Raw genomic sequence first — 14,869 nt, 5'->3', positions numbered from 1 at the left:
CGCATATAATATACTCGTAGAGAAGGACCAAATACAGTAAACATGGCCTCAATTAAGTTATCTTCAGAAACTTTTTCGATAGACAAGAAAACTGATGTGGAACAATTAGATCCAGTTCTTGAAATTAATGAAAGTATAGTAACGCAAATTTTTGACCGACCGTGTGAAGAAGGCGAATTCAATGAAATATCACCGAGGATTTTTGGTCGTAAAGTTGTGAAAGACAAACTGAATATAGAATCTTTAGTTAATGCCATTTACGAACTTGGGGTAGTAAACCTTTGTTGGCCAGAAATAAACGAACCAGTTTTTGAAACAAGATCATGTTTCCCTAAGAGTTATTATACGAACACTGATAAAGAGAGGCTTTTACTTGCCTACGCTGAAAATTTTAGACGCCAATTTCTGTTATTTTACAAGTTTCGACGACCCCTGTTACTACAAGCGCCTAACGAATGTGGTTTGCAGGTAGGTTATACATTCGCATTTTTAAGACATATCTGCATGTGCTGCGGCCTAGTAACACTGCTAGTCGTCCTGTTACTAGCTACGGAGTCCTAAAGTTTCGGTCGGTCGGTCAAATTAGTGTTCAATCCTGATGCTAATTTGTGAACTTATGTATTAAAACTATTAGGTCATGCTATAAAATGTATTGTAATATTAAGTCAGAGACCTCTTGTAGGATAGTATTACACCACCTTAAGCTAAAACATATCAAAGAAATATGATCAAAAACTTTGGTGTTATTTCTTTTATTAAGGATAGATGTCGCTTTTCTAAAAATGTGAAAGCAAACGATATTACCAAAATATGGGATATTAATCATTGCATTTTTATTTGTTTAAGAAAATGGTGTGTACAACGATAAGGCCAACAAAGCTCTGCTACTCCGACACAACTACATGGCAAGGAATCGCTACTTTGGCTTCGGAATATTTTGATTACGAACCACTTGCGAAACCCATGCTGCACGTGAGTCCTTTTGTATTCTTATTTAATCCGTATTTATCATCGCGTGTAATAATAATTTAAAATGTTCTACATCGGACATACACCGGAAACCAATATTATTTTAAAATTGGATATTTTAAAAAGTTATGGTGAATTTATAATAGATGGCGCTATATGTCTCAAGTCATCTATAGTTTTTGTTGATTTAAATACTTAATTTCGACTACGAAAAAAGGGATTTCAATAATGAAAACTAGGTGTTATTGATATCTTTATTTATATTAATCTTTCGAAGTGTCCCGCTTTTATTAATAATTTTCTGGAAGGACAAATATCGAGAAATATTTGGCACAGTACCCAATAAACAACCACGGTAATTTTGGCGCGAAGTTTACACAGCGCTTTTTCATTGCGATGTTGTATTTTGTAACGAATCTTATCTTCTAATTATAAATTACAAGATGTAAGGTTTATTGATTGTTTTCGTAGTTTCGTCGTATTTTAGTGTTAAGAAAGTTTTCTGATAGCATTTTAATGTAAATAAAACACAAGATGTCGTTAAAGGTTCAAATTTAATTCTTCAACATTTCAAGATCACAAACTCTGCGTTACGAAGTATAATCTTTAATAATCATTTTTTTTCATATTAATTTTGTACAAAATATTATCTCTCGAAACAGTATCCAATGGAGCTAACATAATTACAACGAACACAATACAACTATACTAACTTCAATGGAAAGGAGACATAGAATCTTTGAACCAGCGTGCGGCCGACGGCGGGCAGGCGGGCAGGCTTGCGGCGTGCGGCGACGTCCCCGACCTCCCCGTGCCGTCGGTCGCTCGCTTCAACATCACCATAATAATACGCTCTATTTATTAGGAATGTACTTATAATATTAATAATCTCTCAATAATTTATAATTTTGATCACAGAGTCCTTAACTGGTTACGTTTAACATATACAATTCCGAATCGAGACCTCGAGATTGTCTACGATATTATATAAAATACTGAGCAATAAAAAACAATTACACGGGTGTCGATAACCATAGTCATCTATATCTTAACAACATATACTACCTTGTTCTTACGATTGGCACATTCGATTCAATCGCAACCTCAATATTATTTGGTATAGGTACGCGACACAATTGCCACAAGCGGCTCTCGCAACACAAATATCCCTAAGCGGCCGACAGATGGCCATGACTTAGCATTAGATTTGATCTGAGGTAGAACATAGGGATCGCACTACGGTAGGGCACAACACCTAGGAATGTAATCGACAATGGCAACGTACAAAGATAGCGGCGGCGACGGCAACACTAATTAATCTAATCACATAACGACTCGTGTGCATCAGAAACTAACATCACTGTGGAACTGTAACATTTATTACCTATATTTATTAACACAATAAAGTTTGTTATAGACTCGGAAACAGTTTAACTATCAATGTAGAGATTCGACAAAGGTATCGAGGGAACCGCGCCGGTTCTGCACCGCGGCTACGTTAAACCTTATAAACTAAACAAATATAATGCATAGCTTTCCTTTTAGAACAAAGAAATTACGCAAATTTGGCTACACATATCACAAGTGAACGCTTACTGGCGACGACGTAATTAAATATGTACACGTATAATTGAAATATTCCCTGTAGCGAGCGCGCAAGCCGGGGGCGCGTCTACTTGCGGCGCGCCGCGTGCTCGGCGGGCGCGTGCGGTGCGGCGCGGCGCGAGCGTAGGTTGTGCAGCAGCGCGCTCAGCTGGTGCACGTGCATGCGCGTCACGCTGGGGTCGCCGCTCGCCTCCAGCCACCTCAAGAACTTCTCCCCGTGCTCCAGCGCCTCTGCCGCGCCACTCTCCCACTCTCCGTTCGTGACCTCGTTCGACTTCGCCTCCTCTCCGCACGTTTGATTGGTATTATTGAAGAGCAAGTTGTCCAGGACATTCCGAGCCTTGTTTTGACTTCTGCTGGTGTCCACATTTTTCTCGTGATTGGGCTCTTTGTTCTCCGTTCCGACGTCGGGGCTGGGTACGGGTTCGGGTACGCGAGGCTCGGGCGCGGCTGACTCGCGCACCTCCCCGGTGGCGGCGGGCTGCGGTGGCACAGGGATCGGTATCGCGGTCGCGGCGTGTTCCTCCTCCGGTTTGCCTCTTGTCAATTGCGAATAAAGAATGTTCTCCGCCGCTTTGTCTTTCGGGACCTGCGATGCCGATTTCAGTTTATCCTCCGGCAGGGGCATCGCACCCCCAAACTGTTTGTAATATTGCCACAGCCAAGAGTTTCTATTGTAATCTAAGTGCGAATTTAGAGGAGGAGCCGGCGCGACCGGCTTTGGCGGTAGACTGGGCTCGCTAGGTTTGCCGAGGTGCAGCGGGTGGGCGGTGGTCGTCTGCGCTGTCAAGTCGAGCATAGCCTGTTGGGTCTTCAGCCAGTACCAGAGCGTGTCGTCTACTGGCTGGGTCGCACTCTGGGAACTGCTATGATGTGACTTAGAACCGCTGTGACGATAAGGATCAGAGGAGTGCGAGTGGTGGGACTTGCTCCGATGTTTGCTTTCGCTGAGGTTTAGTCCTCCGTTGTGTGCTGGCTTGGGGGAGCGCACGGAGCGAAGCGCGCGGCTGGCCGGCTGAGCCGACAGACCCGATAGGCCAGGGTTGAGCTGAGCGAGCAGGGTCAGGTTGGTAGCGATTTCATTGAAGCTGATGCCGAGGTGAGAGTGTGTGAGGCTCGGCAGGTGCGCCAGGCCTGAGAGGGGGCTGATAGCGCTCATGGAGACACTGGCGCCGGGGTCGGCGCGGCGGTCGCGGGGTGCTGCGTGGTGCAGGGCGGGCTCCGCGCGCTTTGTGGTGAGTTCGACAGGCGTGTCGGTGGGCGGCGGGGGGGCGGCCGTTGGAACGTGCGTGGCTCCGACAGGGGCGGAGAGATCGAGGCCGGAAGGCGCGGGCGAGAGCGGAGCGACGGGGGACTCTGTGCGCGCGCGCTTTTCGAGTGGCTCGCCGTCGTTGCTCTTGTCAGTTTCTGGTGAGGAGAGACGCGAGGTCATGTAGCGGAGTTTGTCCTCGTTTTTGCACCAGCCACGCAGCGTGGACTCGGGCACGCCGATGTCTCGTGCCACCGATGCCTTGGACTCGCCGTCGTTGACGCGCTGTATCGCTTCGATCTTGTCGCTGGGCGTGAGCGCGCGCATCGGCCGTTTGCCCTTAGTCGCCATAGCGACCTTGCGCCAGCTGTAACAATCAAAATAATCCGTAAAGTTTATTGTTGCAAACAATCATTATAATCACAAATCATTTAACAAATTTTATTATAGAAGTCACCACTTAGTATTACATTATTTCTTATTATTACATGGAATACCTTATATAAATAAACACATACATAATTAAATCGGCGATGAAATATTTACTGTCATTAGTTACATTGTGTTATCTAATCTATTCTAGTTATTTATTGTCGTCGTCTGCTAAAAGCTAAAATCTTTATCTCCCGAAGAGAGAACATAAAAAATAAGCAATATATATTACGCTCGAGGTAGACGAAAACACGTTCAAGGTTACTGAACTCCTACTTATCAAAAGGTGTGCACAGTTCGCGCGCTATGTAAAAAATATATTATTTGTTGAATGCAATAACGAGCAATATCGCGGCTTGGTTTGCGGCACGAGCTATACGATGTTTGCGCGGGAAGCTATAAAGTTACGAAAAGATAAACAAAAAGAAGACATAAAATTATGACCTACGACAACAGTAAACGGCAAAAGTTGTCGGGTCGTTGACACGGTGACCTTGTGATCGCGCGGCCCAAGCTACCGCGGTCGCCGCTAGGTGGCGCTACACGACCGAGTTGTGCATTTTACGTGTAAAATTTAAAAACAATATATTTACGTAAAGGGATGAGTAAAAAATAATATTAGTTATGTGGCAGTATATATCCTTACACGGCGTAACATATAGTTAAATATTTTGCATTTAAAATTATACTTATTTTCTGAAATTTTTAAACCGAGAATTTTTACATTTTATTTATTTACAGCGTACTTTGAGATTAGTAACGTCATATTTTATTAAATTATTAATTTTCCTAGTATCAGTAATATATTTTTGTAATACTGTAGATATGTAGGTAGATAGGTATATTGGAAAATTTTAGTAAGCAAGTTTTATTTATTATTTATACGTGTGGAAACAGAGTTTTTGGTAAAACTTTAAATATTCTGTTTAAGCTTGGTTAGCAATTTTTGTTTTGTTAATTAACAGCACGGGAACTAGAGTTATATGGACGTCTGAACGTTATCTTTTTTCGAATGTTCTAAAGTTTACAGTTAAAGTTCTATGGATGCAATAATGTTTTTCTTTGAAGCTGTGACTTTTCTATATTATATTCAACGTCAATATCACCTTTTTGAGATTCAACGAAATTCTTAAAAATTCTTTCAACCAATATCGTGATCTATCGAGTTACGGCTTGTAAAATATTTTAACGTAAACTTTATCTTAGTCATTAAAGTTATAAAGAAAAATATTTACATATGTTAAGTATATTCTGATATTGTAAAACTTCGATATAAGTTGATTAAGAAATTTTCATCACCCTACGCTAAATATTCAGTGATACAAGGAAATTTAAACGATGAAAAAGTTTTCAAAGTAACTTTTAAATATTGTATCTCGGCGCGTTAGCGTAATTGCAATAACGATACAAACAAAACTTACTTGTGAGCCGGCGTCACGTGCGCTGTTGTGTTTACAATGTTTGACAGTCGCGTTGTTTTGCGCCCACAAACAGATGGTCGTGGTGTGTTCGGCGTCGTGGACGCGCAGTCACAACACTACGATGCTATAGTTTAAAGGTTTGGTCTTCACTCACTATGTCACAAGTCACTTGTGTGCGCGGCACTGGCACTAAGCACTGTGTTCGCGGCTCGGCCGTCACTCGCGGAAACGTGCGTCGCGGGGAACGCGAGGCGACTGTGTGCCGCTCGGTGATAAGGCCGCCCGGCTCGCGGCCCGCCGGCCGGCCGCGCCTCTCCTTTGTGTCCGTCCAACTCTACCCCCCGCAGCCCCGGCCGGCCCCGAACGCCCTCGCAACGATGCCCCCCGCGCACCCCCCGCCGCCGCCGACCCCGCGGCAACGGCCTAGCCCTCGCGCGCTTTATTAACGTAATTAATTCCAAACGCATCGACTTTCTACCGATCTCAAAAACTGCATCCAAGTTTACCCGCGCCGCTATTCGAATGAACTTCTCATAGCTCTCAAACTTTGTTTATAACTCGAAGTTTTGTTTTCAAGACTATAGATGCCGTTATAATATTTTTCTAAATGAATTATGTATAATTTTTGTTGTTAGGGCGCTACGAGGCGTAGCATCCGCGTCGCCGCTACGTTTGTAAACAATACGTAGAAAGTTGTTGAACTTATAGCTGCAGCTATAATTCTTTCTGTTTGTCCGCTGATCATTATTTGAAACTTATCGTGAACTTGTAAATTTTATCGTGTGTTACTGGTACTTTTATTTGATAGATAGGTACTTTGTCTAAGTTACCACTTTTATTTCAACTTTTGTTTTGAAGTTCTATATTTATTTGGTAAAAATAACAAATGTTTTTAGTATAATTTGTATGGCTTATGCCATCTCGTAGGTTTTATTTATGTTGATAATTTTAGGATATGGCACAGTAATCAAGGTGGTGCCGCCACCGGACGAATATACGAATTAATAAAGAAATTCAAATAGAGGGCCCATCTTTAATGTGCCAAAGATGAAGGTTTTATTGTTATCGTCGCTTCCTTGTTGAAAGACCTTCTATATCATTGTAAAATGAAACTATTTCAAAAAGAACAGTTTAATCAGCTAATAGAACAATCCTTTAGTGTTATTTATACATTTTTCTGTCTATTGTTCGTTTTAGATTAAAGCGGCGCGGATATTATAAACTCTTTGACTAACTCTAACCTCTGACTTTGTTCAAGCGCGCACATCGTGAAGTGCTAGTAATGAGAATTTGCCTAGACCTCTGCTGGCAAGAAAGACATTACGCTACATACTAAATCGCAATGTCCCTGTCATAAATTATAACCTATTTTGAAAATATTTACCTACGACTCCATGTACCTATTCTGGTAGGAATCTTCAGTTTTTCATGGCCATTATTTGCTATTGGCCATATTAATATTGCGTATTTACTTTTTTTATTTTGTATAGTTCATTCAGATGACATCTATAGTAGACAAGGTAAATTTATACCAATATCTTTCCATGATACAGGGGCAACGCTGCTGTTAAACTTGTTCTAGAAGTCTATAGATAGTGGTCACTTCGATTTTTTAGTGAGTACAGGTGCCAGTTTACCACTTTCTCTTTGTCTTTGTCTCACTCATTTGGAGTCGATGCACCATGTTTTCGTACTCCACATTGATTTATCTTCCGTCATTGCAATCGCCACTCCGTTCTTAATCATGTCACCTTTCATGCAATCACGCGTCCACAAGAAAACAAGATTCGTTCTTTTGTAAAAGGTTCCAGTGAGGTCACATCCTGCAACCTTGACGCGGAGTCGACAGTGCCGGATTAACGATTAACGAGGTGGGCAGTACACTGTATTTCACAACCGATAATGAACAATCGACTTTTAAACAATGCTGTTTAAAAAATCGCCTTCATTGAACAGCATGAGATATTTATCTGACTAGTTTTGTCATAAATATTCTCACTTCTTATTTACACTTAAAATTAAATCTTTTCAGGGTTCCGTATCTCATAGGAAAAAAACGAAACCCTTATAGGATCACTTTGTTGCCCGTTCGTCTGTCTACCAAGACCCTTTTACTCAAAAATGTGTGGAGGTATCAAGCAGGAATTTATTTCAAAGTTGTACAACACCTTTGTGACAAAATATTGACTTATGCGACGAAAATAGTTACATGTCATGTACCTTCAGAGATATAACTTTTTTCGTATTTATGCTTTATCAAGTGGATAAAGCATGTCTTATTTCGTTATTCATTTGTTTTGCTATTTATTAACAAATTATCACAGTTTTTCGTGTGCCATTTTATTCGCAACTTGATGTCTATGTTGGCGTGGTTGGGCGGTCGGGTAGCGCAGGCGGGCAGAGTTGCGGCGCGGTGTATTGCTCCTCGTAGGCCGTTAATTGTCGCCGTGTCAGCTTTGACTAATGCCCGGCCGTGTTGGCGCACACCCTGCCTTTAGCTATCACTACTAACCAACTTTATTTGTCAAACTTTGCCCGATTTACCGAATTTTTGGCCAATGACTTAGTGTTTAAGTTATTGGGACAAGAGTATGAACGGTGGCCACTAGTGAAATGCTAATTTTTGACACTCTTATTCGATTTATTGATAGACTCAGTAGAATGAATAGTTAACTACAAATAATAAGTTATAAAACTATTCGCGTAATGAGTATTCAATAGATAGCAAGGTACGATACACACGACCACATCAATCAAGGTGTCTCAAACTTCCCTTTGGTGGTTATATCATAGGTAAAGTTGCTAATTTTTAGGCATAACTCATATCGACAGATTTCTTTAACATATCTAACGTAAAATTACTACTTTAACCGTCTATTTAACTTTAACTTCAACTAGATAATTTTAATAGTGGGTTTCTGAGACTAAAATCTTCGTTTAAAACCTTTTGTTATATCTGTTTTGTCAAAGATAATCACAGTGATGATGATATGTTTGTAGACGAAAAGACAAAGACAGAAACATACGATTAAAGTCACACTCGGAGTAGTTTATTGAATACTTACGCAGCATCTTAAAAGACAATTTCTTTCTTTATTAGTAACTAATTTTGATGTCAACTATCTATAATAATTTAATAGCTATTGACTTATACGAATATTGTTTTTATATGCGTTTATTTTAGTCCCTTAACCTTTGAATCGTCAGGTTCATGGTATTTTGATATTCTAGCAACAATGGCGCTTCGCTTCGAAAGTGCTATGTAGGTGGAGCCGGGCGTCGTCTGGGTCGCTGCCGTGGGCGCCTGCTGAAACTTTGAACATGCCATTTCATTGAGAGAATCTCGTGATTATGTATTGTCTGTACCTAGTACCCCATGTTTTTTTTTAATTAACTTTGTTTTAAATTATTTGGAAATAGTGAGCGATATGTTTCATTGTTTATGGTAACCCATTATTGGAGTTAACCTCAAAGTTATTTATTTTAATAGTTAAAAAGTTCGGCTAAATGGTGGCCGCCGTTCTTGCAGTTAAGACCAGACCACTAAAAGCTGAAGTTAGCCAATTTTTGATTATTTTCTTATTATATTGTAACCTAACCATACATTAAAGTACTACCATTTATGATGCATGTCTGTCTCCCCTAAATCAACGTGTTTTAGCTTATGTATATATTCCAAGTTACGTGTTCGTGATATTTATGTAGAGGTACGTTCGCGAGTCGCGCAGCGTAAGTTTAGGTAGGTAGTTGTCGGGTAGCTGGAGGCTAGCGGCGGCGGCTCGTAGGTATGTTTTTGCCAAGTCGAGGCCGCACAAAGGCCCTCGCCGCGCGGGGCCGCCGCGCCGCGATTTACGACGCGTCGCCCGCACTGTATTTCGGGCATTGGCGATGTTCAACGATCAACGTATCAAATTGGATGCGGCTTTAATGTTTTATTTTATTACTCTAATATATTTTTAAAACAATAGAATTATAGATAATCATATAAAAATGATGTCGATAGTTAATTTTGGTGTACAATTTTTTTTCAATACTGTCACATGATAATAATATGTCTACTTTACTAGAGCTATATGTTTTACTAGAGCCCAGTACAATTGGTTTTTGTTTACACTGAAATTTGACGGTTGAGCGTACTTTATATTGCAGTAGAAGTCTGCTAAGCTTATACAGATAGTTCATAATTACGTTACGGTGAAAGTGTACTCGCTATGCCGCATCCGTGACAGATCGCTTCGTACGTCGGGCAGCACGTTCTCTAGTGATTTTGTTATCGGCGGCGCGGCGGCACCCCCCGGCGACATCCGACGCCGCGCGCCATTACCCCGCGCCCCCCGCGACCCTCAGCCGACCCCCGCGACGCCCGCGCCCGCCGCCCCCGCACCCGTCGCTCATTAGCCCGATGGCGCGAGACCGGCTGCACTCGGTGACGCCGCGACTTGAATTTTTAGACAAGTCTCTATATATACCACATGGATAGGTATGTATAGCCCGGTGAGTGTGCAGACACGCTCCGCGGCCGTGGCGCCCGAACAAACAGACCCTTCTATTGCACTTTCTAAAGCAAGATCCCACTGCTAAATCTTGATTAACTACCAATCGCTGTTTTTTTAATGTAGTTTTTAGTAGACATACTCTTATGTTGCGTAGAGGCATAGGTTGCATTGTCAATTCTTCCACTTAAATAAAAAAAAATCATTTCGCACTAACCATTTTTTGATCTCAAAAAATTTGAAAATCAAGTAATAATGTTGGGCCCCGTTTAAATTGGATTAAACCTGTATTGGGGTAATCAAAGGTATTTTTTATGGTAGATCATCAGTGGAAACGCAGTATATATGTATGTATATGCTTAATTGTTATCTGCCGCGAGTGCATCAGGGCCGTGGCGCGACGGCGTCCGAGGCCGGTCGTTTGACGGCCAGATAACGACCCAACGCTCCGACCTTCACCTGTCCACCTTCCAATACAAACCTTAATGTGTCGCATTAAGATTGACTTTAAGTTGACTCTGGTGTAGGGTTGTGCAGCCGTGAAGTGTGGCGCGGCTGCCTAACCGAAAGTCGATGTCGGTGATAATTCGCCAACGGTGAAGGTATGTTTGTCAGTACTAAAGAGCTAGTAAAGAAGCGCTTGGGTTACTTAAGTATTTGGGCTCTGGACTCTGGACTCAACACTGTTCAACCCTAATTCTATTCTAAAAGTTAAAAAAGAAATTAATGTAGTCTTTCCGACATTTGTTTGTGTTTTGGTGATAACTATTTATGATTCTGTAATAATTTATATTTATTCTAACTCTGTGGTTAGTGGTTGGTATCGTAATTGTACGGTCGATTGCGTTTCAATGAGCTAATATCAAAAACATTTCCACTACATCTCCCATATTAAAACTAACATTTTCCCTCTTTTGTTGGTTAATGTATCGAGGAATATTGTTGTAGGTCTATATTACATCGATGAATGGCTTCCTTGGTTTTTTTGCGTTGGACGCCTGTCATTACGTACACAATGCAAATGAGTGCATTTAGCATTGAGAAAAATGCAGTCCGAGCTTAACTGTAAGCGCGCAATTCTCGGAAACGGTGGCATATTATGTTTTTAAGGTCAGCATAGCGAAATGGTGACGCGGACGTGGACGCCGGAGGGGGCTGCGGGGCGCAGGTAGACGCGCTGTGAATACGCGGAAAGCGCGCTTGGACGCTGCGGACGCGGCGAGGCGCGGCGTCACCCGAGTGCGCTGTCACATCGCATGTTGTATGTCGCCCACAGATAATGTTACGTTTATATTCGTGAACGGAACGAAGGTTTTATTTTTAAATAGCGTTGCATTTTGTAGTGTGCTAGTATCATTTTGATATTTAAGTCAAGAACGAACCTTAACGTGTATATTCTATGCATTGTCTATACTTTAAGAATAGAAATAGTGTATTACGTTGTTGAATAATACGAATTATTTAACAATGTGCAGTGACATTATCCCGCGGGTATCTTTGCCTGTTGGGAACTTATAAAAAATTATATGGTTATCTTGCCAGCGCGGCGCGGCGGCTAGTGAAGGGTTGGGCGCAGAAAAAAAGGCGCATTCGCGGCGGCGGCGGTCGTAACAAAAGTCGAGGCAGCTTTCTGCTTTTACAATTATTGCAAGGAGGACAAAAAGACGTTGTTACATCGCGGTGTCCCATTGTGCCGGCGACGTGACGCTGTCGAACACTTTTATTAGACGCTCGTTCCTCCATTTCCCGAAGTGAAACAATAGGGTTTCGGGAAGGGTCACCCGGAACGTGTTCAAATGACTGGCTCCGTGAATATTATTTTGGAGCACAAAAAAAAGGAGCGCGGCATCTGTGACCATTCATGCATCTCGTGTTACTTTCGGGCCATAATTGTACTCGCTTCAAGTATGCACTGATAAATTTCGTAAGATTGAGACACAGATGTTTCGTTTTTTTTTATTCAACAATGCTATTAACATTTCCGTTAAATGATTTACCCTGAGTTTCAGAGACTAAAATCTCCGTTTAAAACATATTGTTGTTTATGTTTTGTTAAAGGAACAACGATATGTTTTAGACGAAGATTTTTGTGTCAGAAACTCACGGTTAGTTTTGTAAGCCTGTGGTTTTTATTAGGGAATTTATTTGGTTGATTCGTTACTATACTTTGTTCTATGAATTTCTTTAAGTAAGTACTTTGATCTTGATTTCATTTGGATGCGTGTGCTACAAGATGAATTAATTATTCACGTATCTATTATCAATAGTGAATCGTACGAGGTTGTAACACAGAATACCTTAGACATAAAGGATTTTCTCAGAAAATTGATTTCAATGTATCTTATATAATACATTCAAGATTTTCTCGGAATTTCTCACGTTGGCTTGTTACATATTTGTTATAAAACTTTAATTAATAATGCAACCGTTGTGCTTTAATTTTTACCTAGAAATTTTTAATGAATGACTACAGGCTCGGTTCGCATTAAAAACTTTTTGGATTTTATTGCAATGTGATGATATTAAATTACGATTGTTTTTACGTATGTAACCTTTTTGTGTAGAACGCAAGTTTAACAGGACAGTATTTTCAATACTAACATGATGAATAAAGCATAATGCACGCTTTCAAGTTGGTAGAAAAAATGTAACTATTCAGAAGACAAATTTTTTAGAAAAATTAAAAAAAAAACACTACGTATTTCTTCAAAAAAGCACTGGTGACAAAGAATATTGACATATTTGTGTCAAAGAACTCGTGTGTATCTACATGTTTTCTACCTCCGCTAATTTGTTTCTGGCAACTCGTAACATTTGTAATTGCGTTTACGTGTAAATTTAAACAACAAAATATATAATACATTGTTACCATTTCTATTGAAGATATTATTTAAATCATAGCCGAAATTTGATAAAATAAAATCACAAAATCTAGTAAATAATTTATTCGCGGTACGTAGATGATTGTTTCCGATGATCTGCATAGTAAAACGCGCTTCCAAGAAACGAAAATACAATTGAAATACTTTTTTTTTTATCTACAAAACTCTGGCCAAATTCCAGCGTAAAGTCGCTTAACCGTAATAAGTGTAATGAGCGAACAATGCTCGAGTAGAGTCCTTTTCAATTAGTTTTTTCGCGGCGCAGATAATGATTTAGGACGGTCGAGCGGGCGGCGGCATGGCGCGGCCCGCGGGCAATCGCGGCCGGCCATCTTTTCCCGGAAACCGACAATGGCGCGAAAGCGCGCCCGCGGTGCCGTAGCCCGCCTTTTGTTTGCTCCCTCTAATAATAATGTACTTTTGGTGTAGTGAGGGACGGATGCGATGCACTTTTGTGACTAAGATAATGTATTTTTGGGTGTTCGAATTACTTTAAAAAATATAGACATCCCTATCATTTGTCTTTGGAAAAATAGAGACAGCAATCTGTCTTGATACGAATGTTTTGGTAGAAATATCACGATTAGGTTTCCTGTTAAAGTATTTAAAACATGAAGCTCAGTAGTATTTAAAGGAGTAAACGTTATCATCACTTCCATCAGAAAAAAGCTTATTAAATTGAAAACAGATATTGTAGAATAGAAGTAATTGTTAGATACTTAGAAAAGATCATTCTTTGAATAAGAATTTGATCATTGTAAACTGGACTAACGCACTAATAAGGTTGTAAGGATTAAAACTTACCCGTTATATTTCAAAGAAGTATTTATTGAAGAGCTAAGAGACAATTCTCAAATAAGTTTAAAGAAACTGGTTGGATTAATTAGTTACTATATAATTTATAATAAAAATAATATAAACGCGAGTGAATAATACTGAAATACCGCGGAAGAATCCAAATCCTTTAAGTAGTTTATGTTGTAGATTAAAACCTATTTTGTACAAATGTGTCAAAAGAGAAGTGACGTTTGTTTTAGAGTTTAAGAAAAATAAGAACATGTGTCAGAACATGAATAAAGAACCTGGAAATGTGAGGAAATAATAGTTTTATTGCAAAGATCCCTCACATATATAAGTGGCGACCGTGACTAAAAAAAATCATGTAAAATTGATTTGGATTAATATAGATAGCACGAAGAATACGAATAAAAAATGGACCTTAAAAAATTAACCCGAGAAAGGTGCCAATTCAGACGTATTTTTAACAGACACGCGGCGAAGGAAAAATTTACAGACGCCGATATTGAATTTTTAGAAGCGAAATTCAAAGCTATAATAAGTTTAGATCAAAGAATACAAGAAATTTTGTTAGAAGACGTCAACTACGACGAAGAAACAATAACTAACGAATTTAACGACTGTCAAGAAATAGAGAAAAGATGGCTGCAAATAAAATGTAATGGAGCAGGCTCAAGCAAACAGGGATGTACTCAGATACCATTGAACCTACCTAAAATAGAAATGCGAAAATTTGATGATAACCCGAAGTCGTGGATCGCATTCTGGACGCAGTATGAAAAAATTCATTTGGACGAAAAAATCCAGAGCGAAGATAAATTTACTTATTTATTAAATTGCATGGCTCCACATTCGAAGGCAAGAGCATTAGTGGAAAGTTATCCGCCTACACAGGAGAACTATGAGAAGGTAGTAGACACATTGAAGAAACGCTTCGCCAAGGATGAAATTTTGATTGAAATTTATGTCCGAGAAATTTTAGATGTTGTTCTAACAAAACATAACTTAGATATAATTTAC

The 14,869-nt window shown here is 40.1% G+C and overlaps 2 protein-coding genes across 2 annotated transcripts in view; one reads left to right on the top strand and one right to left on the bottom strand.

The window, feature by feature from the left end:
* Positions 1 to 6: 6 nt before the first annotated feature.
* lobo (coiled-coil domain-containing protein lost boys) overlaps positions 7 to 14,869 on the top strand; it is a 100,836-nt gene continuing 85,973 nt past the window's right edge. The window contains exons 1-2 of the mRNA XM_013315434.1: positions 7 to 468; positions 847 to 972. Coding sequence (XP_013170888.1) covers positions 43 to 468; positions 847 to 972 — 552 coding nt within the window. The 5' untranslated portion in view covers positions 7 to 42. The remainder of the gene's footprint in view (positions 469 to 846; positions 973 to 14,869) is intronic.
* On the bottom strand, positions 1,511 to 5,981 carry LOC106120185 (protein distal antenna). Its single transcript, XM_013315433.1, has 2 exons — positions 5,677 to 5,981; positions 1,511 to 4,190 (listed from the first exon to the last, which is right to left on the bottom strand). The coding sequence occupies exon 2, from the start codon at positions 4,172 to 4,174 to the stop codon at positions 2,642 to 2,644; it is 1,533 nt and encodes a 510-aa protein (XP_013170887.1). The 5' UTR covers positions 4,175 to 4,190; positions 5,677 to 5,981; the 3' UTR covers positions 1,511 to 2,641.

Source organism: Papilio xuthus, unplaced genomic scaffold, assembly GCF_000836235.2.
Source record: "Papilio xuthus unplaced genomic scaffold, Pxut_1.1 DF826961.1, whole genome shotgun sequence".
Taxonomy (NCBI): Eukaryota; Metazoa; Arthropoda; class Insecta; order Lepidoptera; family Papilionidae; genus Papilio; species Papilio xuthus.
This window is presented reverse-complemented; position numbering and strand designations above follow the sequence as displayed.

Coding starts and splice junctions, on each gene's coding strand:
- LOC106120185 (XM_013315433.1), bottom strand. CDS start 4,174: ATGGCGACTAAGGGCAAACGGCCGATGCGCGCGCTCACGCCCAGCGAC.